The sequence below is a fragment of the Lathamus discolor genome, chromosome 7, assembly GCF_037157495.1.
Source record: "Lathamus discolor isolate bLatDis1 chromosome 7, bLatDis1.hap1, whole genome shotgun sequence".
Classification (NCBI taxonomy): domain Eukaryota; kingdom Metazoa; phylum Chordata; class Aves; order Psittaciformes; family Psittacidae; genus Lathamus; species Lathamus discolor.
Window position 1 is genome coordinate 19,801,487 of NC_088890.1, and position 26,382 is coordinate 19,827,868.

The 26,382-nt window shown below is 42.4% G+C and overlaps 1 protein-coding gene across 9 annotated transcripts in view; it reads left to right on the forward strand.

The window, feature by feature from the left end:
• The window catches only part of ATP2B2 (ATPase plasma membrane Ca2+ transporting 2), a 388,712-nt gene that overhangs the window by 198,298 nt on the left and 164,032 nt on the right, over window positions 1-26,382 (forward strand). For all 9 annotated transcript variants that reach the window (XM_065687047.1, XM_065687048.1, XM_065687049.1 and 6 more), the window contains exon 4: window positions 9,990-10,473. In XM_065687047.1, the coding sequence (XP_065543119.1) occupies window positions 10,275-10,473 (199 nt within the window). In that variant the 5' untranslated portion in view covers window positions 9,990-10,274. The remainder of the gene's footprint in view (window positions 1-9,989; window positions 10,474-26,382) is intronic.

Consider the following 26,382-nt stretch of genomic DNA (forward strand, 5'->3'; position numbering starts at 1 on the left):
CCAACCCTAACTATTCTGTGATTCTATTCTATGATTCTATATCCTGGTACTGCGTATAACCCTTTTGTGGTTCTAGCCCCAAAAAATGAAGGTGGTCTCTTGCTTTGAAATACGTGGGCAACACCACCACCAAAATCTGTTGTTGATTGTTCTTACAGCACCAAGCGCAGTTGTTAATTATAATTTGGTCTCTCTGCTCTCATTTTAGTGGACTGCATATAAATTTTTTTGAACAAATAGCATGCAGTTTTCTTTTACAGCCATTATGGGAGTAGTGTGTATGAGAAATGTGCATGTTCCAGTGCCACTTGTACATATTTGTAGTCACTCATTAAGGAACAACATGTTGTGCTTTTTTAACGATGTTTCTTTCATATTTTGTGTTCTTCCTCTTTCATTATTCTGCTTAGACTCCTGTTGCATGGAAGATGGGTTTTCTTAATCTCTTTAACCACCAATGGTGCTGCACTAAAAGCTTCAGTATTACTTTCATGGCTTTAAGTCATAGTATCATAATATGCCTTCTAATAGTGCAGCAAAGGTGGCAGAAGGTAGGGCTGCAGACAGAGGCTGCAGTGTAAGCTTGGAGTGGGTTTTTTGTATTTATGGGCGGTTTTCTTTTTTCTCATTTCTTTTTCTTCCCCTGGGCCAGCTGTTCCTCGTGAAGATTTGTATCGTGCTCCAGCATTTCATCTGTTGAGCAGTCCTGTGCCGACTGCTGTTGGACCCTATGGTGCCTGGCTTCAGCTGCCACAATGTTTGCTTGAGCCCCATGCCTCTCACCCTGCTGCTGGCACAGGGTTTCTGTTTCTTGAGAACCCTCTGACAAATATAAGGAGGGGTAACTGCAAAAATTGATTTCTCTGCTCTCAGTTTTAAAGCCATTTGTAGGTAAAAGACATTATTGCATGTATGAGGCTGAAAGCAACCTGGTGTAGTGGGAGGTATCTCTGCCTTCATGGCAGGGGATTGCAACTGGATGACCTGAATGTCCTTTCCAACCCAAACCATTCTGTGATTCTATGAAATAGAGCATTTTTGGCTAAATATAGCAATCTGATTCCATTTCGGTATGGCTGTGCTGTGACTCTCCTGTCTTTCAGTTGGCAGTCTGTTAATATGCTCTGAGGTTTTTTCCTTCTTTTAAAGATGGACTCGTCAATCGGTAGGTAACCAGTCGTTTTCACTGCTGATGGTTGGTTGATTTATATGGTAGCTGCTGAGAGAAGAGCAGAGAAAACAGCATAGAAAGTCCAGGGCTGTTTTTGTTTGGTTTAATCTTTTCCCTGAATGGTTTCCCTTGGGTTGCTGTGTAGAATTTTGAATTTCTTTCTTGGGGATCCGAGTGTCAGCACTTGATCATACTCCAGTAGCTTGGAAATAATGTTAAAATAGGAAAGGTCTTTTCCATGAGAAATATGTGGATTTAATCTCGCCTGTAAATTGCATTCCTTGTGAAGTGGTTGTGGTAGGTTCTAGAACGAACTGTGATACCTCCTAAATAATCATCGATCCCAGGAATACGGCTATTAAAATAGGTGGGTTTAGTAAAACAGCCACTGGGACTTTTGCATGCTGGATATAATTTCTGTCTACATTTCATGTTCAGAGGCACTGACTTTCCATCAGGTACAAACCCCACTGACCTGCTTGCTGTGTTTGCTGACAGGGGTTCAGTTTTTATTCTGGTTTCATCATTGCCATGTGACTGATGTAAGGAAATACAGGTTGGCCAAGCAAGAGTTGGTTTCGGCCTTTAACCCTCAATGTTCCGAACAAGACACACCACAATGCATTTTGCTGCAGCTGATCAGTTACGGATTTCCTCAGTCTTTATTATCTATGCTGTAGATCCATACTTATAAAAACCAGGATACTTGTCAACTTTTACTAAAAAGTAATCCATCAGATTTGCATTTCACATTAATGAGTGCTCTTCCATTGTGCTTCCTCAGAAGTACAGATGTGCTGCTCTTGCTTCCATCTAAACAGGAAGAGGCCTCCGTTTATCTCCAGCTTATTTAAAAAATAATACAATTGTCCTCATTTAAGTATTTGAGACTACTTTTATGACAAAATTTGGGCCAGTACTGGAAATGTTTCTGCTGTCACTCAAGAACTCTCTAAGCAATTAGCAAGGCGCTTTCCCATGTTGGTTTTCTGACATTTACAAGCCAAAGGAGGTTTGTGAGTAGAAATTGTAGCTTATTGATTAAAAGGCTGATAGATGGTTCAAACACAGATAATATGTTTAAGATACAAAGTCTCTGTAAAATACTGTTCAAACATCTGAGAAGGGAAGGTAAAATGAGGTTAAGATATATGTGTACTTACCAGGAGCAATGGCAGCTTCTACCACAGTATTAAAACTTTGAATTAGTCTTAAGGTATGAAGATTAGAGAGGCCAGGTAATGTTGTTGTAATGAAATTATTAATAATGGACTTGAAAAAAACTGTAGGAACCAAATTCAGTGTCCCTTATGAATACAGATTGAAAATAAACCCCCAGATTTTTGGTAGTGTGGGGTAGAGTAGGACCGTCAGATGTATTGAATCTGTGTCTATCAATCTGAAGATGCTGTTTCTAAGGCCGTAGAGAACCTATTTAAGATGCTCTGGAGAGCATTACTGATTAAAATGAGATATAATCAGATACCAGGCAGATATAAGCACAGACTTCTCAAAGTTTCTTGACATTATGTGCTTGAAGCCAATACCTTCTGGATGGTAAAGGTCACCTTGAAATTCAAATTCTAAATTTAAGAAATCTGGTAATGTGTAAGTGCATGAATGAAGGACAAATGTACAACGAGCTCATACACGATCAGTAGATATCTCTAGTACACCACAGATGGGCAACGCATCTTTTGTGTGTTTTTATGCTAGAGAAAGGATGCCCCCCACCCCAAGCTTGGTAACTGGTTCCATGATCTGTGCTGGGGCCCAGGTCTGTTCTGGGGTATGTTCCTTAGCTGATCTTAGCTGGGGAGGGACTCTTTGTCAGGGACTGTAGTGACAGGACAAGGGGTAACGGGTTAAAACTTAAACAGGGGAAGTTTAGATTGGATATAAGGAGGAAATTCTTTCCTGTTAGGGTGGTGAGGCACTGGAATCGGTTGCCCAGGGAGGTTGTGAGTGCTCCATCCCTGGCAGTGTTCAAGGCCAGGTTGGATGAAGCCTTGTGTGGGATGATTTAGTGTGAGGTGTCCCTGCCTATGGCAGGGGGGTTGGAACTGGATGATCTTGAGGTCCTTTCCAACCCTAACTATTCTATGATTCTGTGATCAGCTGTTGCTCTTGGAGCATTTAACCTAGATTGTTTTCCACATCTACTTTAATGATAGCTGACTATCTGAATTCTGAATATGCTTAGCTTTTTTCCAACTATGTTTTCAATTAAATTGATAAGTTTGGAATTACGCCTTCCTTGGAACAACTGCGCTGTGTTAGTCTTTGTGTAAAATGAATGCAGATATACATGAAAACGTGAATTTTCTAAAGCTTACAAAGGTGTAGAATGGGTCTCTGTTCAGTGCCAGAAGTGTAACCCTGAAGAGCAGGAATGTGTGTAGGGAGGTGGTGAACAGAAGAAATCCAGTAGCTGCTTTAGTGTGGAATTAGAGTCCTGAGAAGATAAATAGCTAATGAAAAGCAACCGTTCATTTTATCACTGAGAGCAAAGCAAAACAAATTCATTTTAGTATTATCAAGAAATGAGAGAGGGTTCTTAACACTTGTGGCTAGTACGGAGTTTACTAGAAAACTGCACAGGAGGTGACTTTGCAATGAGCAGGGCTCTGTGCCCCTTGAGGCTGGTGAGCTGGGCACCTCTGCAGCAGCACCTGAAGTCACCAGGGGTTGGGGGTGTTGCACAGCAAAGCCGAGAATATTCTGTAACTCAGACAAGAGCTCAGTGATAAGCAATAATAAATGGGATTTGGTTTCTTACTGCAGTCTATCTCCTAACAGCATTCATAAAGAGTGAAATTCTGGCGTCAGAGGAGGAAGGATTTCATGTGCAGGACCTGATCCAATCCCCCAGAAGTCACTGACAGAGTCATTTCATTGACTTTAATGGGACTGAATTGATTCCTTTAATAGCTTTGTTCCTGTTGGTAGTTCATGTGGCTTTGCTGTAAACATTTACATGAGTAATGGTGGAAAACAGACTTGGTATCAAATTGTAGGCTGAATAACTGTACGCTGTAGCAGGGCACTGGAGGTAGTTTTACTTAACAATTGCTATTTGAAGTTTCTCTCAGTGTACTGGTAAAACAAAAAAGAAGGATAAAAATGGCAGCAAATTTGTGAGCTTGATTCTGTTTGGTAGAAGTCCCAGGTAAATAGGCTTGTTGTATAAATGCAATGAATGGCATTTTGTGCCCCTTTAATAAGTATTCGTTTTGTGACAGTGCCTTTTTTTTTTTGCTTCAAATAATCAACAGTATTTTACAGGCGGCATGGAATCATTACCTATCCTACCTAATAACAAAACTGCTACAAGAAGTCCAAGCTGATTGGAAGCATGGATTCATACTGAAAGGACTGAAACAATTGTTTACTTGAGGGATTATGGTAGATAGTTGCCTATGATTAAAAAAAACCCCACGAAACACCAACCAACCAAATTTATATATAATAAAAAAAACCCCAAAAAACCCAAAACAAACTTATTTTTTAATCTTTTTAAAATAATACCTGAACTTTGTATTTATGTCATCATATTAACAGGGGAAATATATTTCTAAGAACAATTGAATGAAGCATCCATTTTAGTTGGAATGTACAAATGTCTCATCCCTGCGTGTTCATCATAGAACCACAGACTGGTTTGTGTTGGAAGGGAACTTAGAGCTCATCCAGCTCCAACCCCTGCTATGGGCAGGGACACCTTCCACTGGAGCAGCTTGCTCCAAGCCCCTGTGTCCAATCTGGCCTTGAACACTGCCAGGGATGGGGCAGCCACAGCTTCTCTGGGCACCCTGTGCCGGCGCCTCAGCACCCTCACAATCATGACTGAATTATGTACAAGCTAACTAAATGTGACTTGAAATTCATTAATAAATGTAATGATGAAGTCAGGTTATTTTCAGACAACACTAAGCTACAAAGTTCAGTTTCTCCTTTTTTATCTACTCTTGGCTTCCTGGTGTTAAACACAAATTTCACACTTGTGAAGGTGCCAACCTGCTTTTATTCAAGTGGAGTTTTTCCTTAGTTCCTTCTGCATCTTGTGCATTCCTGATAATTAAACTTCAAAGTCAGTATTTGTTTTAAGAGAGTGTGAGTTTAAGCATCTTTAGGTGTGTTTGATTAGCTTCACTGGCTGCTTGGATAGACAATCCATTTCCCATTCTGGTCTGCCAAGGTTATATTCAGAAGAGGATGGGCATTTTGTGCTTGACATGAAAAGAACAGAAATAGTAAAAGGTGGTACAACTGGGCCAAACTTTATTTATTTTGCACATCTGGAGCCTTCTCCCGAGCGGGTTATGGTTTTCTTTCTCAGCAGTTTCCACCCTGAAAAGGTCTGCCATGAGTTCATTATTTGCCACCCACATCTCGCATCAGAGTTTGAGAACTGTGGTCTCAAAGAGCCTCTCTCAGATGATTTTGCTCAGACTCAAGAGAAGATTTCCTTAAATCTGCTTCCAGGCCTGTTTTCCTCAAGGAATGGTATCTCTAATGAAATGAATAGAGATGAATCTGGTTAAATATCTGCTACTCACTAAGATGTGACGTTTCCTGTGCTTTTTTCCCCTCTTACTTCAGGGTTTTTCTATAGGTCCCAAGGTACCAGCTATCATTATATCTACAGTCAAACCGTAATGCAAGTAGGACAGTAATGCTGCATACAGAAGGTGGGAACTGCTGATTTCCTCCACTTCATTCATGGGGAACCCAATCTGTATGCCTTCTGCCCAGCTGCATGAGGAGTGAACAGGACCTAGGCTTTGCTAATTGGTCTGCCCTGGCCTTTGGACCTGGCTGTGCCTCTGCCGATTTGTGAAGAAGCGATTCCCTTTCCATCCTTCCTTGTGTAATGCAAGAGATTCCTTCATCATTGGATTTGAGATCAGAGTTAGCATAGTCTGAGATGACAGTTTAGAAAGAACAATTGAATATGCGTGTATCCTGAATTTGGGGAGTCAGCATCAATGCGTTATGGTGATGGTATCTACTCAGAAGTCATTCTAACACACTGAAAATATTTACAAGCTTCCAAGATGAGACTTTTCCTGATTAGGGAAATCAAAGACTGGTTTTCCCAGCAGGCCTGTAGTTAGCTCATCCAAATTGCTTCTGTTTTAATTGGCATGCATTTCCTTTAAGCAGCTAGAAGATGAAAAATATTTGACTTGGGCTCTACAGGACTGGAAGCCTATTCCCCAAGACACAGACACTCTGGAAAAAAACCAAACCAACAAAATAACTCGAGTCTGTAATGCATTTGTACAACAAAAATCTGCAACATCTTTGCCAAACAGGATCTTAGACCAAGGTGAAGACTTGAATTCTGACTTTGAAATGACAAAAATGAGAACGGTATTTTACTCAGGCTTTCTAGTACATTAAGCTTTTTGCTACCTGGAGTGGATCTAGATGGGCTGCTGTTTTGTCTTTTTGCCCACAGCATGCTGTTGTTTTCAAGCTGCACTTTAGGAACCTTTTAACCTAAATTTCATGTTTCTAAAGCTTGTTTCAGAAGCCATTAGTAAGAGTAAATATGAAGAAATAAACTTCATTAAAAGCTACTGCTTTTGTCTGAAAGGACAGTGTGACATCGTATGTGAAATGAATTTTTCTGTTACTTATTTCTCTTTTGCTGAACATGTGTATAGAGGACTGTTTTCCCTGTAAGCTGTTGTCATAGGGAATGGTGAGAACACATGTACCTAATCGAAGAGGAAATGATTGTGTGCTAGGATGGTGTCAGAAGCTGCACTCTCAGGATTTGGGGGTGGTGAACTTTCCCAAACCTAATGCAATACTTGGATTTCTTGTAGAGAAGACACTAAATTTCACCCACTTGTATTAATCTGATCTCTTTGAGCGATGCAAAGCCTGAACCCTGCTGGTGGGGTAGTAGAGCCATATGCCAGTCTCCAGTTTTCCTTTTCTCAGCCTTTGTTAAAGGAATATTAACCACTGGGGAAGGGAGAGGTGGTCATGTGTCAGTGATGCTCACCTGATGTGCTCCCTGGCAAGGTTCCTGGGCTTCTCATAAGAGAGATTCAAGGATCGAGTGACACCTCCATATCCCATTCCAGGGGATGAGAGATGCACTATCAGTGAATAATGTTAGTCATGCCTTGTGCTTTCTATATTTTGCCATCTGCCTTTCAAAACCAGGAGATGGTGTTTCCCTGGTGTTGGAATGTTAGGTGAATGCGAAGAGCACAAACTCTGAGTGCAAGAAGGGTGAACTTCATATTTGTTTATTGATTAATATTTAATTGAAGGTGAAATTAAAAATTAAGCAGGCAGATGACTCATGCTAAAAAGCAGCAAACCTGTCTTGCTGTGGCTGACAGATGACAGTGAATTTCTAAAAATAGAAGCTAATATATTAATGTATAGTGATGGCACAGTGAGTCAAAAGAGATGATTTGATTGAGGGTGGTGGACGCATTCCACGGAAAAATCGTGTAGCAAACATCTTTGACATTGAGTTCAGTGCCCTTTGCATCTGGAATGAGATCAGGATACAGCTCTCCTTGGAAAATGCTGTTTTGAACAGTTTTCGGTTTTTAGAGGAATGTTTAAAAGCCCACAGGACTGGCAGAGCCCAGTAAATTCTCTGTTAGGAGAGTGGCATGTTTGCGTTTTTAACATGGTGGCTGTTTTACATGTCCTGTGTTCAAGATCTTGATGTGCGCTCATCTAAGGAATAGATTCCTTTACTGCAAGTAACCACCAGTCTGTTACTTTAGCTATTCATTATAATTATTATTGATGCCTCATTTTTTCACAACCTTTTCCTGGGTATCCTTTTCCATGTTCAAATCTGTATCTGCGTTTTGATGTGACTGTCAGCAGCATCTTTTCATAGATGAAGCCAGAAAGAGTCTGAAATGATCATTTTGGGAAAGGGAGGGCATATCATCAGTGGAGGTTGTGGTGCTGCAGTGCTCTTGGGACAGAGTTTGTTTTACTGGGTATGTGTGATATCTCTGTCCTGCAGTTCTCTCAAAACAATGCTCCAGGCTGGTGTTATTCCTTTTCAGAATGCAGATCCATCTGGTTTAAAAACAGATAAAGCAATAGTCAGGTCTTTTATGTTTGCTTTATAGGGAATTGTCTAAAAATGAATTGATACTGTGAATGCGTTGTGCAAGCATGGAAAGCTGAGTGTTGCTGGCAGAGCGGAATATCTCCTCCTTGGCTATAGCTAGGCAAATAAAGGCCCTTTTTTAATTACTACTTCCAGTTCTTCTTTGTTGCTCACTGTAAGCCACATTTTGTGCAGAAATTGTACTGTTGTTGTGAACTTGAAAAGCAAGATACCAAATCAGTGTTGGCACTTCTTGCCATTGGAATATATGTCAATAAATAGGACAGGTAGAAGAAGCATGTAGCAGTTGCCTGCTGTTTTAATTGCAGCTGTAATATTGTGTTAAAACTGGTCCTTCATCCCTCCTCCCCACTCCCCTTCTTTTCCTTCCTTCAGAGAAATCAAAGGAATGTTGAGTTTTTCCTCTGTAGATGAGAGGGCTGGTAGAGGTTCAGTTTGTCTGATTGAGCAAGGTGTATCAGACAGCTCCACAGCAGATACCAGCACTGGCAGAGAGGAACTAGTGCATACAGCTGGCCTGACCCTCCTTACTTGTGGACCAAGGATGGTGCAGTTAGAGCAGTGGAAAGACCAAGCCTATGTGTTAACTGGTATGTGGGAGAGAGGTTAAAATTGTTACAAAATATAAAATTGGGACTTTAAACACTTTAGCATCCTCTATATGTCCTTTGTGTGTGTACTCATTTCCACTGTGCATTGCTGTACCTAGAGTGTTCGAAATAAGTACATCGACTATGACAGGCTTGTCAGTCATTATCAGACAAACTGATAGTATGCTTTTGTAAAGATCTTTATTAAGAAAAACTATTCTGAGACCTATAAATCAGACAGTGCACTCCCACTAACCCGCTTGAAGCAAAAAAGCAACACTTAATCTCTGTTAAAACTCTGTGCCAAATATAATAGCTGGTTTTAGCAGTGTTTAAACCAGCTTCATTAGAACTTAGGAAGGGGGAACTGCTTTTAAAGGCTGGTTTTGGCAAGTCATCAGCTGTCTCCCTGATGATCCAAATGTGGTTTGTTCAACACTGCGCGTGTGTTGGGGGGTGTGTTTATCCCTGCTGTGGGGTGAAGCTGTGCTGGTGCTCAGGGGCTGGGCTGACAGGAAACAGTGCCATGGGAGCATAGTGCTGAATGTTCAGGCAGGAACCTCAGGTGTTGCATCTCTGCCCTGGGCTCTGCTTGCTTTCACAGGAAGCCATGCTGCCAGGTGTAATGTGTGTAAATGTGCTCTGAATTTGTAACAGTGGTTCTAGGTTTTCCACCAGTTCTACTGTCCTTGCACTGAAAAAGTTGTGCTTTAACCTATTATGAAAACTAGTAGTGTTTAACTGATTTTAATTACCTTGTAGTCCTTATGAGCGAGTCTTTGCTCTTGTCAAAGGTTGATGTGGCTGTATGAACTAGAGCATATACTGGAGGTGCATCTACCATGCTGGACTAATTGGTTACTTATTAATATTCATAAGCCATCTCATTTAGCTTCAGCTGCAGAGAGCTTCATCTGCAACAGAGCTAGTGTTATCCTTGCTCTGACTCCCCGCAGCACTTAACAGATCTCTACAGCAGTTCTGCATAGCTTTTCTTAAATGACAACTCAACCTGCAACAATAGAGAGAATAAATTTGATATCACCTTTGTAAAGCATTATTGCTCACTCTTGTAATGAGTCGTTTCTGCTTGTTCCCAAAGGTCCAGAGGAAGAAATGACCATGTAGATTCTACAGCTTGGGTGCAGCATAATGGGCAATGGTGAATGGAGTGGAGCTGGTCTGCAGCCTTGAAAGCAGCCGTCCTGCAGACCACTAGCCAGTCAGGGACACCTTGCACGCCAGAGGCATCCTCCACGTCCTTGCCGGACACACACTGGATTCTTTTTAATTTCTTCGATTGGAATTCAAGATTCCTTTCCTTCAATTTTTAAACAGTTTTAAGATTCTATCAACTGTAACGAGTGGAGCAATATAATCAGCAACAATGGGTGACATGACAAATAGCGATTTTTATTCCAAGAACCAAAGAAATGAGGCCAACCATGCAGGAGAGTTTGGGTGCACACTGCAAGAACTGCGCTCCCTCATGGAACTTCGAGGGACAGAAGCAGTAGTAAAAATTAAAGAGACATATGGGGAAACAGAGGGGCTCTGCAGACATCTGAAGACATCACCGACAGAAGGTAAGCGTATTTCACTTCAGTTGGAACGGGGGACTTTGCATAAGTGCTCTCCAGAGGGTGAAAGAAAGAGGTTTTGTTTCAAACCTGAACATAATTGTCATGGTGCTGCCATTTTTGCCCACGATAATAAAACGAAAGTGTCTTTGGAGAAAAAAGGTAAAAGCAATCTAGCTATAGGTAAAGCTAACATGAGAATAAAAGAAGTGCAGTTTATTCAAATAGCTAAATGCATTTATTTTTCCATTAAAGGCAGACAAAGAATCAGCACCTGCTTTATGGCATTATAAAGAGGCATTAACATATATGCTCTTGAGGGTAAGAAAGTGGAGACTAGTTGCTTCAGAAGAATCTTGAGGTATTTGAGCACTTTGAGAATATGAAATGACCTTTTGAGTTACACGCTATGTTATGCTGTAGCTCAATATGTAATATATATATATTAGGTGGTTTTTAATCTTGGTTTACAGTAGTATCATATTTCACTCAATATATGGTGGCATTGATCTTTGTATTAGCTGGACTTCTGTATGCATAATTAAACTCCTTACTTTATGTTTACTAATACCAATCATAACTTTTAAGTATCCTTCTAAGTGTGTTTTGGAGTTCTCTGCCTGGTTATCAGTCATTAATCTAGTTTTCGACACTCATGCCAGGAATCTCCCCAGAAAACATTGACAATGGTGGGACATTTCCCTCTCCTCATGCAATTTTCTTTTTCACCAATTCTTTCCTTTTTAGTGAGAGTAAAATTCTATTTAATGTTAAGAATACTATTTTAATCACTGTATTTTCATCTCCAAGGAAAATGAACACTTTTAGAGATGATAAAGTTTTTGAGTCTGTAATACTTACCTGTGCTTCTAAAGTAGCCAGGATGTTAATTTGAAATGACTTTTGTTTTTAAGAACATAGACACCTTGGTTTTATTCCATTCTTTCCTTTTTAAAATTAATTATTTAGTTACCTCCACTGTGTAAATGCTTGAAAGAGCTTGAATTAGTGGTGCAGTTCTAAACATGTCAATTGTAGCATCACATAGTATGAGATTATAAATAACACTAGCTGAAAAGTCCCAAAGAAGCAGCTATCACTGCCTAGCCTTCAAGTAGATTCTTTGTGGTCCTACAGCTGATCATATACAGTCTCATTATTGTTTAAACATTATAAACTATAAAGCTCTGAACAGCATCTTTTCAGCAGAGGATTGTTAAACTAATTCTGTATTCAAGTGAACAGCCAGCTTCGGTAGTGCTTCAGCGTTCACGCGCAGTCTTGTGTTCTAAATAACAAGTTAACTGTTTCTGAGTAACTAGTGTCAAACATTTTATGACAGATCTCTCCCCTTTTCTCGTCTTGCTCAAACCTCTAATCCGTCAGGCAGACCTCTTTTCCTGCCTGGAGATTGCTTCCAGTAGGAGTGCAGAGGTAGGAAGCTGAGACCCTGCCGCTTGTCTGGGACTTCCAGATGCCTGTCAGTGCAGATGCCTAATAGCTGTTGCACATGAGAGATTCAACACTTCAGAGAATATGCAGCAATAGAGAATATGCAGTGATTCTGACCTATCTCTGATGCATCTGGGGAATTCCAGACAGAAGTGCAGGGTCCCTGTGTTTCCATAACAGAATAAGCAGTGATTTATAAATATCCCTCTAGGGGTTCAGCATCTTAAATACCCTGCAGCGCTTCATAGAATGTCAGAGCTGAAGTCTCCATCTGGGTGAGGCGAGATCACTTCAGTGACTTCAGTAAAGTTCTGCCAACTCGCTGTAGCGATTACCTGGTCAATGTGAACTTCAAAGGAGATGTTGGTTGCGTTATCTGTTCAATTTGTGACATCAGGGAAACTTAATTCCTCATATCGGAACAGAGTGTATGCGTCCAACTAGTGTGGCATGCTGACTCCAGCAGTAATCTATATCTGATACTTCAGATAAGGTAACTTTCCTTTAAGCCTTACCTGCACTTCATCACTTGTGCATTGTGGAAAAAACATTTCCAGCTTCAAATGGCAATCAGCATAGCCTTTGAATCCTGGAGACTCTGCTGAGTTTCAATTCAGAATTAGAGCACATAATGGGAATTCCCAGTCATATTGGGGTTTCATCTTGTTTGTTTTGCTTGGAAAAATCATTTTAGGGGTGAATCTGTCTAACATATGTCATGTCAAACTCGGAAATTTTCATTTGAGAGAAAGTATATCCATAAGAAGTCCATAGAAAAAACTAAAGGCTTATGTCAATATAAGCATATGCTTAGATATAAGTCCCTAGCTCTTGTTTTTCTTGTATCCAAGCACAGCATAGAAAGTTAAAATACAGTGAAAAGGGTATCCTTGAAAATAGGACTGTTATTAGAGGAAAGAAACATAACAGTTTTTTGTGTGGAAATGGAATTTTAGCAGCAAGTATACGTGACTTACAAATAAATTATTGACGTAGGCTCCCACAGAGTTTTATCTGTTGGTATTCGCAACAAACCGTGGATTCCCCATGGAATATCTTTATGAAATCCCATATTTTGCTGCTATGCTTGAAAATCACTTTTCCAACCAGTGCAATTTTGGTGAAGCACAATTAACTCAACTGCTGCTTTTTTTATTGTCTGGAGTGCTGCACGTTTTACACAATTTGATGAGGAATATCAGAATAAGCGTTACTGTGAGACACTACTTCTTTCAATAAACCAAATAAACTCTTGCTGAGCAGGGGTCCGGGGTCAATAGGGATGGAATGGCAGAAATTACTTGACTGTAGAACTTGGTTCTTCCCAGGCCTTTAAGCTCTTTCAGAGTGTGTTTCCATGAAGTCTTTATTGTTTTGAGTGGTATGGCTTAAGTAGTTACTGGAGCAGGAAAAAAATATATCCTGGAAGCAGGCACGTTATAATTTGGTAAAATGCGGTCTAATCCGAATTTACTGGCTTACTTGATATTTAGAAAGTAAGAAGTAGCAATTAGCTCGGAGTTTACTCAGCAATTCAATTCCCATATTAATATTTGATGTACCACCTATGGACTGGTAGAAGCAATCACTTGTATTAAAGGTGCCTTTCTGAAGCTCTTGCAAAGGCCTTGAACTTCTCCAGGTAAGGTATTCTATGCATAACTCGAATGTGGTTTACCCTGTGGTGGAGATACACTCACCGATGCTTTCTGTGTTAATTTAGGGTGGAGCTTTAGAAGTTTGCTGAATGTTGAGTAGAATAGTATTTGCATGCTGAATGAACTAATAGTGTTATGGGTTGCAAGGCTTCAGTCTCTTCTTAAATTTTCTTTGATTGCTTTTGTAGCTGTAGATGCAGTGTGGATCCCAGCTCTCAGTTGTGCCTGAGGGATTTCCTTCATTAAAGTGATTATATTATAATGAATAGCTACCATTTAAGGACTCATAAGAAACCAAACAACAAACTATGGAAATACTTTATGTGCAAAAATACAAATGTGTCTCTGCTTGAATTTGCTTGAAAACTACTTTTATTCCAATTAGTTTCACTTTCGTATTCTAGTAATACAGAAAACAAGCAGGATCTGTCATTGTGCACAGTGACAGCGCTGAATCCTGCTTTGGGCAGAGCTGTAGTGGCAGCTCTGTAATGTTCCATGCAGTCTGAGGCCCGCTGAAGCCATGTGAGGCCACGTCTGGAGATGTGTCCGGTGCTGGGCTCCTCAGTACAAGACAGACAAGGAGGTACTGGAGAGGGTCCAGCAGAGGCCACAAGGGTTATCAGGGGTCTGGAGCATCTATCCTATGAGGAGAGATAGCAGGAGGTGGGCTGGGGTAGTTTAGAGGAGAGCAGACTGAGAGGGGATCTCATTAATCCACATCCGTATCTCAAAGGTGGGTGCCAGGAGGATGATGCCAGACTTTTCAGTGGTGCTCAGTGACAGGACGAGGAGCAATGGCCATAAACTGAAACATGAGAAGTTTCAGCTCAACATGAGGAAGAACTTCTTTACGTTGAGGATGGCAGAACACTGGGGCAGGCTGCCCAAGGGCATTGTGGAGTCTCCTGCTCTGGGGACATTCCAGACTCTTCCGGACACATTCCTGTATAACCTTCTCTAGGTGGCCCTGCCTTGGCAGGGGATTGGACTGGATGAGACCCCTTCCAACCCTAATGATCCTGTGGTTCTGTGATTAGTGATACCTTATGACGGGCAGCTGGTAAAATGTAATGAGTTAGTTGGATGAATGCCAGAGGAGACTGGAATCCGGTCTTTCTGATGCTTGCCCATATTTCACCCACAATTTCATGTAGTATGCACCAATTTACAGTAAATTTTTCATCTACATTGCCTTAGTATTACAGAATGCTTACTCCTCTTAAAAATACTTTAGGGAATTAACTTCTGTGACTTCTCCCTTCAAATACTTGGATGCAGGAATTTCCAGTGTGTGCAAGAAGCGAAGCTGTGTATAGTGCTGCTTGTCTCATTTTTCTGTAGAGAACAAAGTCTTCCAGTGATGATATATATGTAGTCAGGCCTCAAATGGCAGCTCCGAAAGACTTTACACGTTAGTGATAATGGGATAATGTTACAGCTCTACCAGGGAAGTTTTTCTGCAGGTGTTTAGTAGATGCCTGACAGGCTGAGTCTCCCCATTTCTGGGAATGGTCTGGTAGCGTGTGAGGAGCTTTCAGATGTAATATTATTACATGAGCTGGAGGAATCCAGTTTTATGTGAAAAATGTAAGTTTGATTTTTTGTATTTTTTCAGCTGTTCTTTTAGGATACTGTAAAAAGGTTTCATGGCAACCAGGGGTTGCCAAATAGCAAGTTAAATGATGGTATTTCTAGTGTAGAAGTTGACTGAATCATCATAACTAGTTTAGATACAAAGATTAAGTTACTATCCTTTGAAATGCATGTTTATTACATATACATATGGACTGAGTATAAATTCAACAAAGAGCATTTATTTTTCATTATTACAATCTTGCCTTTTACAGATGCAACTGTGAGGTAAAAGAAGACTGAATACAACGAAATTAAGCACTTGCTTTTAGTACTCACTAGTTTTGGTTCCTTAAGTGTGCTTCTATACAAATACAACTTTAATAACTTGGTATTCTGTTTTGAAGCTGATCTTGCTAGGACAGGTTGAATTTCGGTTAGGTGCACCACATATAATAATGCTGCTATATGTTAAATTAGCTACACATGTAAACAATTTAGAAACTTAACTGAGAAAGGAATGAAACAAACTTGATTTAGACAAATAAGTTTAAAATAGAAATATAAAATACTGGATTGCCAGAGATTGAAATCTATAAAACCACACTGTCAGAAACAGTTTATGAAAATAAAGACGTTGGTAATGGCATCATTTTAGCTGTTTTTAAAAGAATACACTCAGTCACGCATAAACCTCCAAATGTTGTGTAGCTGTCCACAAATCTTTTTGTGAGGCTGAGCTGAAGTACTTTGGAAAGCTTCAAACTCCATCTTAAAAGTGATGTATAAGAAGACCCGGTCGTCCCCTCTCCAGGTCACCATGCTGTCTGGTTCCTCAACTTCATGTGTGGTGTCAAAACATAACTCAGGCCAATTTGCCAACACACCCAGGCCAAAAGCCAAGCTCTAAGTATATGTCTGGTCCTTATTTGTACATGTTCTATCCACATGGAAGGGTTGTTTTAAACAATGAAAACAGCCTCCCCCTTGAAAAAAGCCTTCGGTGTTGTCCCGGCAAAGGCCTCTAAGAGTTGCTTTGTCCTACCTTGCGTGGGAATAAACCACTACCAAAGTTTAAACTCAAATCTCGCCCGTTATTCATGCAGTGTGAAGTGTGGTTGAGCTGGTGAGGACTTGTGAGAACCTGACATGTTCCTGCAGTTACTTCTATGGACACTGGTTACCTCCCCTGGCTCGCTCAGCCGCTGCGTGCCGGTGCCTGCTCCTGGGAGCTGTGGCTGGCAGGTCACGCATGGCTGCGCTGTGAGGCTGGGTAGCCAGCAGGGAAGGTGGGTTCTGGACGCTCCTTCATTTTGACATTCTGTTGCAGTTGCTGGACCCCTGACAGGTCCCGCTGATGGATTTGTGCTGCCTTTACCTTTGGGGGCATGCCTGGAAAAGCCAGAATGGTGCCTGCCTCCCTGGGACGAGTGGTGAGCATGGGAAAGGACACGCTGGGTGAGCTGGGGCCTCCCCTCCTGCGTGGGGCTGCTCCTGCCCCAGCTCTCCCACTGTGGAGGAAAGTGCTGAAGCAGTTATTACTTATCTGGCCCTTTGCAGCTCTGTTGTGTGGGGAAATGCTGGGTCTGACCCAAGTTCACATTAAACACCATTACTGCAGTAGGTCTTTCAAGACTGTGAACAGATGGAAAAATTCTAGGCAAGGTGGTTGGGTGTTAATAACTCATGTGAGGCAAGGCGGTTTGCTTTGGCCTGCAGTATTGTCTCAAAGCCCTATATAATATGCCTGTTCAAGTTGTAATACTTGGCCTTAGTGAGGTTGAAGTTGGCTCTTTGGTTTCTGTATCTCGGCGTGTATAGCAGTGCAGGGCCATGTACACATGGTGGGTCAGGCACTTCTGCACCGTGCTCCTGGGAGCCAGGCAGGCTCAGAGGTGAGGGGAAATGACTCTGGACATTTGACATCCCTGCTGTAGGCTGTATGTTATATATCCATAAAATAGTATCTACATGTTTAATGGCTTGAGAGGAGTGCATGGAGCATTCTTGGCAACTGCAGTTATTTTCCTTATCTAATATTTCCATTGTTTGTGTAATGGAACAGCAAACATTCTTCCAAAGGTTACCCAAACATAAGCATCTCAAATGAATGGCTTTGATTTTTCAAAGTGATAAGTACAATTTCATTGCTTGTTTTGTTTCTGGGGTTTGGCGTGTCTTGCCACTTGCTGATTTACTTTGGCTTTGTTCATTTACTTGTAGAAAACTGGAGAAATACTGCATGCTGCATTTTCCTCACAAAGCTTTTAAAATAAATATAAGCTAGATCACCTTTGAGAATGCTAAATGGTTTGCAAAAAACTTCTGTCTGTAACTGGCATTGCTTTAAAGGCAGGTTAGGAAAGGAAGAAAGCAAGTGAATGTCTTCTGCCTGTTGTATTAGTTAGCATCAGAGATTTTCTGAGGCCAGTGCTGATTTATTGATGTGATTACACAGGATGTCATCTTTCTTTCAACAATTATCTTACTTTAGAAAATGCAGCACTTCTAGAAAGGAGACTGTTGTCACACAAACTGAATTCCCCTTTGCTTTGAGGCAGTACATTTAATCCTTGCAGGCAATATTGGCTAACTACCGACACACATTCTGTTGTTACACCCCAGATTTCAATGAACAGAATAATGAATGGGTGTGAGATTTTGCACCTGGTTTGCACAGGTCTAATGTTTGCTCATTGTAATCAGCTCAATTGCAACTACAACGTGTTGTAAGTCAAAAGAAAGTCTGGCCCAGCAACTTCAAGTAATTCTTTCCCTCTTTCTAAAGAGGTTATCATAGGTTAATGTATTGTGTTATATATTGCCATAATTGTATCGCCCCTTAATCTAAGTACAATGATGCAATACAATGTGTCATTCCATTTTTGCAGAATAATAAGTGATGGAAAGTGTTGCCATTATGTGGTGTGGTTGATAAATGTGTAATCCTGTTAGAAATAGTGGTTTGAGTTCGTTGGCATAACCAGCTCATTTATTGTGTGCAAAAAGATGAGGCCAGATCTTTAACATAATAGCAACTGTGCACATGATGATGGGGGAAGTGATTTTTAGTTTTCATGAACTCTGGCAGTTACATCAGCTGCTGAAATTGATTGCGTTAGTGGTGCTCCCTCAGAAGAAGGCAATTAGCCCTTCGCTTGGGGGATCAAAAGTGTGTTCTGTCGTGGGCACTTTGATGTGTGCCTCTTAAAGTGGCTTCGGTACTGGGAAAGGAAAAGCTATGTGTTTTATCAGTAATGGTAAAGCAAGACCTGAAGGGAGGGGAGAGGCATGGAGCTGAGCTCCCTGGCAGCCTTTCCTCTGCCATCATGCCTGTTCTCTCTGGAGCCTGTGCGAGAGTAACAGCACTGCAGAGAACAAACGCTGTATAATGAATACCTTGCTTCTATTGTGTTGCAGGGCTTAGAAATCCATAAATATATATAGCGTGTCAGCCTGGAGTGAGAGCTGATTTATCTTCATTTTGTTCTTGTTTTGAGAAAGCTGCAGGAGGAAAGCAAAGTCCATTAAACCAAATGAATAATCCAATCGATGTAGCCAGTTTGCCCTTGATGAAATTAAGCTTTGTCTTTGCAGTCTATCAGAGAGACTGGAGGGGTTTTTGCTTGACGTTGCTGTCCTTGGAAAGCAACCACTTGACATGCAGTGGTTTTATCCTTCTGTGATTGCCCCTGCTAGAGGAAATGGAAGAGCACAGCTCTTAACCACTTGTCTCAGCTGACAATTACAGGAGTGCAGGAAATGTTCCCCTTCCAATGCCACCTGCAGATCAACAAATAAAACCATTACCTGCATCTTTGTTAGGTGTCCCCAGACTTTCTGCCAAGCGGTCACTGCCAGCAGCAATGCTGCTTCCTGCTGAGCCATGGCAAGTTGGAAACCTTGGTGCTGAAGTCTTTATAAGGATCATCTATGGGTTGGGCAGGTGGTGACAATGCCAGTCTTCACAATAACAGTAATGTTTCTTTTTCATAGAAGAGGATTACATGTTATGGGTTGAAAAAGGGTTTTGGATGAAATGGGGCAGTGGTTTTCAATGTGTAAGTCTAAGATCAGTAGCCTTGCAAGAGGAATTACCATGACCGAGTGCTTATTTTTCTTTTGAACAGACTCACGATAAGAAGCCTGTGAGACGCAGTAATGATCCTGTCCCCTTTTGCAATCACTACTTATCCTTCAAATCTAGACTGGTCAAATTTACTGTTTCTATCTGTTTTCCAAGAAGTCAAAGGTTGATGGTGTTTGACATGGCTGTTATTTATAAAGGTGAGAGAAGTGGAAAATAAAGCCAAAGATGTATTTTTGGCAGGCAACTTAATGTGCTTCCAGGACAAACATAATTGCATTTCCTTAATACTGATTTCCTTTAATGTGATGCATTCACAGTTTCTGACTTGTCTTCTACCCTATCTTCAGTAATACTTTACCCGTATCTATGTAGGTGTTCTAGAAAATACACTTGCAGTTGGGCATCCCCAGAGGTGGAAGGACAAAGGTGGCCTCCACACACATCCTGAAAAAAGGACTGTCTCTGACATAAAGAACCTATTATGCGCTGCTGATAGGTGACACAGTCTGCCATAGCTTGCAGCATGCTATAGTAGTTTTCTTTTTAACTTTTAAAGAAAAAAAAGTCCTTTTTGAATGCTCATTAGGATTCTCGTTCCTTATCCTTGCCTTGGAGCTGGTTAAACAATGCACTTTTAATGTCCCATCCTTATTGCCAGTCCAGAACTTGGCAATGCAACCACAGATTATATTAAATGCAGAGTATTTCTGTTGTGTAATAGAAATAGCTGGGTGTATGTAGCTGCTATTTCTGTAACAATAGCATTTACTAAACCCTTGTTTCCTCCCTGCTTTCCAGTGAAATTCTTCAGGGACTGCAGATACTCTTTTCCTGTGTGGATTGTGAGCTGAGTCAGTTCTGTTAAGAGACTTGAAAACCTGAGCTTCCTTGGGCTGTGCTGCATCTTTGATTATTCCTTTCGCATTTTGTGTCAGTGTCTCTTCCCAACCACTTCCCACAGTGGAACTGTCTTTTTCAGAATGAGGGCAGCTTAGGTATTGTCCTCCAAGGTACAAAAAGACCAGATTTCTAGAGTCCTTCAAAAGCTGTCATGATTCTCTTTTCTGATTAGCATTGGAGATGAGGGGAAATAGGGAATAGCCCACTTCTTGGCAGGTGTTCTTGAAAAGGAGAGCTTGCCCTTGAAGCAGTTACAAAAGAGAGAGGAGAATTTCCTTACTGCATTCAGTAAGGAGCTATTTGCTGCAGCAGAATTTCACTTTGACTTCCTAAATGAGGGCATAGTTGCTCTGATGCTACAGGCTGAGTGCTATTTGTTCAGGATCATGTCAGCATTAATACAGGAAGACCATGAGTATGGCCAATGCTCTAACAGTACAGTGCGAGTTTATATTGATAATCTTGGCACTTAGCGTAAGCATTGTTCTAGGCCCCTCAGTTAATTCTTTCCTTAAACAATATAAAAAATCTAGTACTTCTTTCCCCATTTTTTTGAGCAGTTTCAAGTCATTACTTTAGTATGGAAGTCCGGGTGACAAATTGGAGAGTCCTGCATTTCTCTGTGCTTCCTGCGCTTTAGTCTTGTACAGGGACTGAATTATAAAGGAATGATAATTCCTTTCTGACCCCCTGGTGGTCGACTGGGCTTTCCCCCCCCACTCCCCCATTTATTTTTGCCATCAGTTAAAAAAAGTTAAAGGTAGTAAAATATTGTTGCACAACATCCTCGTTCTGCCCTGCCAGTAGGGCCGTGGCTGTTGCGTGGTGTGCCACTGATAGCAGGGATCATCCAGTCAGCAGCCCTCCTGCAACTAAACCCTGTGCCTTTCCTTGAGTTGTAGTCTTGCAGTTGACTTCCAGCCCCTGGGAACCTTGGAGTACAGAAAGAACACTCCTGTTAGTGAGTGATAATTGATGAAAAGGCTAAAAGAAGCAGTGAAGTGCCCTTCAGCCTCTGGGGATGCCCAACTGCAAGGACTGGCCACGTCCCAACCTAGTATTCTCACTCTGAAAACTGTCTAGTTTTTTGCTTAAAGCGAAACCTGACAAAACGGTGAAGCCACCCCTGTTCCCTTCAAAAGCATAGTGTGAGTTTGAAACCCATTCAAGTGTTGAGGCGTGCTTGCCTGCTGACTCTGTACCCCTCTTGTGATGATGGTGAAGTACTCAGGCTTTTCCTTTGTTCTATTGTTTTCTCAAGCCAGTGGGTTTGTGCAGGCGCATAGGGAGGGTGCAAGGGCAGCCTGACAGAGCTGACCTCTCTCTTGGTTCAGTGCAGTGAGAAGCTGTGAAGTGAGCTGCAGAGCAGGGTGCTTAGCTTGGTGTTCAGACACTTGTTTTTCTGACTTAAGACATAATATGCTGAGGGGAACCGTAAAAGGGAATTACTGGTGATAACCAGTGTTATGGGCACATCAGACAGGAGCAATACTGCGCTGTGTGAGGCTGTGACAGGAGGGCTGTAGCTGGCCCTGGGGTGCTAAATTTGCTCTTTGTGATGCTGGCCTTGTCTGTCAGTGATGCTTCAAAGCTACAGGTGCTGGAGGCCTGTACAGATAAATCTAAAAGATTTACAAGATAGCTAAGGAAAAATGTATAAATATGTTGTTGGTTTTGTTCCCAGGGGAGTCTCTGATTGTATTACGCCTTCACCTGCTTATAGACATGAAAGCTAAACTGCTTCAGTCCACAAAGTAAAAGCCATAACCTGAAACTCCCAAAGTGAACTGTCACCCAAACCTGTTGTGCACACTGGATCAGAAGATGGATATGAGCAGTATGTTGTATTGCCAGAGAAATCAAAACAGGTTTAGCTGAGCAAGAGTCTTGGTTCTTTTTTCCTCAATGAGTTGTTCCTGATTGGTTTTGTTTAATGCTATAGTGTAGCTGAAGTCATTTGCTTAAATATGAAATAACACATGCCAGAAGTCATCGGTCTCAGATTGTCTTATTGGCTGTTTTAAAGTGACCGATTAGTAGAGGACAAAGAACACACCCAGTTTGTTAACACACATGTGCATAGCTGCTCCAAAATGTTGTATACAAGCTAAGAATATAAGTCTTTATTAATGTGTGTTGAATGTTAAATAAGCATCTTGGAAAAAACAGATTTCTTTTTTTGCCTTCAGCCCTGAAGTGTGTGCATGGTAAAAGATCTGGAGAGTGTAAAATGATTTAAAATAACTTAATGCCGAGAACTGTTTCAGCATTACCAACATACAAAGACTCTTAAGGTGAAATCACTGCCGTAGGTTTTCTTTTCCCCCAACCTAGATGTTATTTTTAATTCCTGATGTTAATCCTGTTTAACAAGGATATCAGTGTGGCATGTTTTGCCATGAGATGCTGGCAGTGCTTTCTGCTGCCCCACTTTTCCAAAGATATTGATGCTGACATGAGCTTTGCTGCAGCTGGCAGCTCAAAATCACGGAGAAAAATAGATTGGCTCTTGCTGCGCAGTGACAATCAATGCCATTTCCCGGATGTAAAAGTCTTTGTCTCTCCTGTCCTTCTCTTATGACTGGAGTGTTGGAATGGAAGGTTACAGGCTCTTTAGAAAAGACAGGCCTGGCAGGCGGGGAGGGGGAGATGTTATTTATATAGGCATAGGATGGAGAGCATGGAACTCTGTCTGGGGACAGGTGATCAGTCAACAGAGAGTTTGTGGGTCAGGGTTAAAGGGAGAACAGCGACAGGAGACATTACTGTGGGGATCTGTTACAGGCTGCCTGATCAAGAGGAATCTGTGGATGAAGCACTCTACAGACAGATAGGAAAAGCCTCACCCTCACGGGCCCTTGTTCTCATGGGAGACTTCAACCACCCTGACATCTGTTGGAGGGTCAGTATGGCCCGGCATGAGCAATCCAGGAGGTTCCTCGATTGTGTGGAAGACAACTTCCTTCTGCAAGTAATAGAGGAGCCGACAAGGAGAGTGCCATGCTTGACCTCATGCTCACCAACAGGGAGGGGCTGGTTGGAAATGTGATGCTCCAGGGCAGCCTTGGATGCAGTGATCACGAGATGGTTGAATTTGAGATCCTCAGGACAGTGAGAAGAGCGTGCAGCAAGCTCACTGCCCTGGACTTCAAGAGAGCAGACTTTGGCCTCTTCAGGAGCCTGCTTAGTAAGGTTCCATGGGATATAGCCCTGGAGGGCAGGGGGGCCCAAGACTGTTGGTTGATATTCAAGGATCACCTGCTACAAGCTCAGGAGTGCTGCATCCCAACTACAAGGAAGTGCATCAGGAGGGCAGGAGACCTCCTTGGATGGATAAGGAGCTGCTGAGGAAACTTAGAGGGGAAAAAAGAAGCTTATAAAAGGTGGAAGCAAGGACAGGCGGCCTGGGAAGAATACAGGGGTGTTGTCCGGGAAGCTAGGGACCAGGTTAGGAAGCTAAGGCCCAGTTAGAATTAAACTTGGCTAGGGATGTGAAAGATAACAGGAAGGGGTTTTATAGGTATGCAGCAAACAAAAGACAGACTGGGGATAAAGTGGGTGCTTTCCAGAAGCTATCAGGAGAACTGGCTACCCTGGAACTGGAGAAGGCTGAGGTTCTGAGTGACTTCTTTGCCTCAGTCTTCACTGGCAAAGGCTCTGACCGCACCACCCAAGTCTTGGAAGGGAGATGCAGGGACTGTGACAATGAAGAGCGTGGGCCCACTGTAGAAGAGGATCTGGTTCAAGACCATCTTAAAAACCTGAACGTGCACAAGTCCATGGGACCTGATGAAATCCATCTGCGGGTCCTGAAGGAGCTGGTGAATGAAGTTGCTAAGCCACTGGCCGTCATATCTGAAAAATCATGGCAGTCAGGTGAAGTTCCCAATGACTGGAAAAAGGGAAATGTAACCCTCATTTTCAAGAAGGGGAAAATGGATGACCCAGGGAATTACAGACCAGTCAGTCTCGCCTCTGTGCCTGGCAAAATCTTGGAGCACATTCTCCTGGAAGGCATGCCAAGGCACATGAAAAACAACAAGGTGCTTGGTGACAGCCAGCATGGCTTCACTAAGGGGAAATCCTGCCTGACCAATTTGGTGGCCTTCTATGATGGGGCTACAGAATTGATGGACAAGGGCAGAGCAGTTGATGTCATCTACCTGGACTTGTGCAAGGTGTTCGACACTGTCCCACACAACATCCTTGTCTCTAAATTGGAGAGACATCAATTTGATAGGTGGACCACTTGGTGGATAAAGAACTGGCTGGATGGCCACACACAAAGAGTTGTGATCAATGGCTCAGTGTCCAGCTGGAGACCAGTAACGAGTGGTGTCCCTCAGGGATGGGTGTTGGGACCGGTCCTGTTCAACATCTTCATCGCTGACATGGACAGTGGGATTGAGTGCGCCCTCAGCAAGTTTGCCAATGACACCAAGCTGTGTGGTTCGGTTGATACGCTGGAGGGAAGGGATGCCATCCAGAGGGACCTTGACACGCTTGTGAGGTGGGCTGATGCCAACCTTATGAAGTTCAACCATGCCAAGTGCAAGGTCCTACGTCTGGGTCAGAGCAATCCCAGGCACAGCTACAGACTGGGCAGAGAAGAGATTCAGAGCGGCCCTGCAGAGAAGGACTTGGGGATGTTGGTTGATGAGAAAATGAACATGAGCCAGCTTCAGTGTGCGCTCGCAGCCCAGAAAGCCAACCGTATCCTGGGCTGCATCAAAAGGAGCGTGACCAGCAGGTTGAAGGAGGTGATCCTGCCCCTCTGCTCTGCTCTTGTGAGACCTCACCTGGAGCATTGTGTGCAGTTCTGGTGTCCTCAACATAAAAAGGACATGGAACTGCTGGAACGAGTCCAGAGGAGGCCATGAGGATGCTCAGGGGACTGGAGCACCTCCTGCATGAAGACAGGCTGAGGAAGTTGGGGCTGTTCAGCCTGGAGAAGAGAAGGCTGCGTGGAGACCTCAGAGCAGCCTTCCAGTACCTGAAGGGGGCCTATAGGGATGCTGGGGAGGGACTCTTCATCAGGGACTGTAGTGATAGGACAAGGGGTAATGGGTTCAAACTGAAACAGGGGAAGTTTAGATTGGATCTAAGGAGGAAATTCTTTCCTGTTAGGGTGGTGAGGCACTGAAATGGGTTGCCCAGGGAGGCTGTGAGTGCTCCATCCCTGGCGGTGTTCAAGGCCAGGTTGGACAGAGCCTTGGGTGGGATGGTTTAGTGTGAGGGGTCCCTGCCCATGGCAGGGGGGTTGGAACTGGATGATCTTGAGGTCCTTTCCAACCCTAACTGTTCTATGATTCTAAATGTTCCCATGCTCAGTAGCTGGTACAAGGGACACCTCACCTTGGTCTGTGGACATGAGATGTCCCTTCAGGGCTTGTGCCAGCTGTGCTCCTATGAGTCGCTCGGAGCTGCTGTTCCTGGGGTAATGGTGACTGCTGGGACCTCCTGCAGAATCAGGCAGTGCTTTTTCAAGCTTGTAGTCTTTTCTGTCTGGCCATGTTCGTGTAAGGAGAGAAACCTGGATTTTAAATGAGGTATTTAAAAGGAATGCCTGAATCTGGTACCCAGTTTGGAAACACTGAGATTTCTTGTTTGACAATGTCACTATCTCATCATGATCTGGTGAGACCTTCTTCCTCTCTTTTATTTTGAGCCATTTAACTTGCACTGTTGCTTTAAAGTCCTGAATTTTATTTGGGGGACTTCTTCAGTCTTCCTGGACTTCTTACGGATTCAATTTCATGAGGTTGCCATGATACCTTGTAAGAAGAAATTTTTGCCAGCTGCATTTGAATTTGGGTGGCAGGAGGAGGGAATAGACTTAAACCTATTTTCATCTTCAAGTGTTTCAAAAGAGTCCACTTTGTCATTAAAAACTGATAGTCTTATATGCCTGGGTCTGTCTGTGAAAGTCACGGTAACCTTGTTGGATTACCAAGGTGATGGCTGACTGCTTCTTGCTGGTGTTGCAATGTGAGTAAAATCACTAGCATATGTGTAGTTAAACAGGAATCATGACTGCTGACTGGTTTCTCTTGTCTGCTGGGCGAGCAGGTTTAAACTGTTTGTTAGGGTTCCTGTCTCTTGTACCATACAAATCCCTCTCCAGAAACGTGGTTCTCAGTAGGGCAGTATAGCATTATTTAATCATTAGGACTTTTTTTTCCCCAGTTAGGTATTTTTAAGTAAGTCCTCCTACTACTTTTACCATAGTAGAAAAAATGC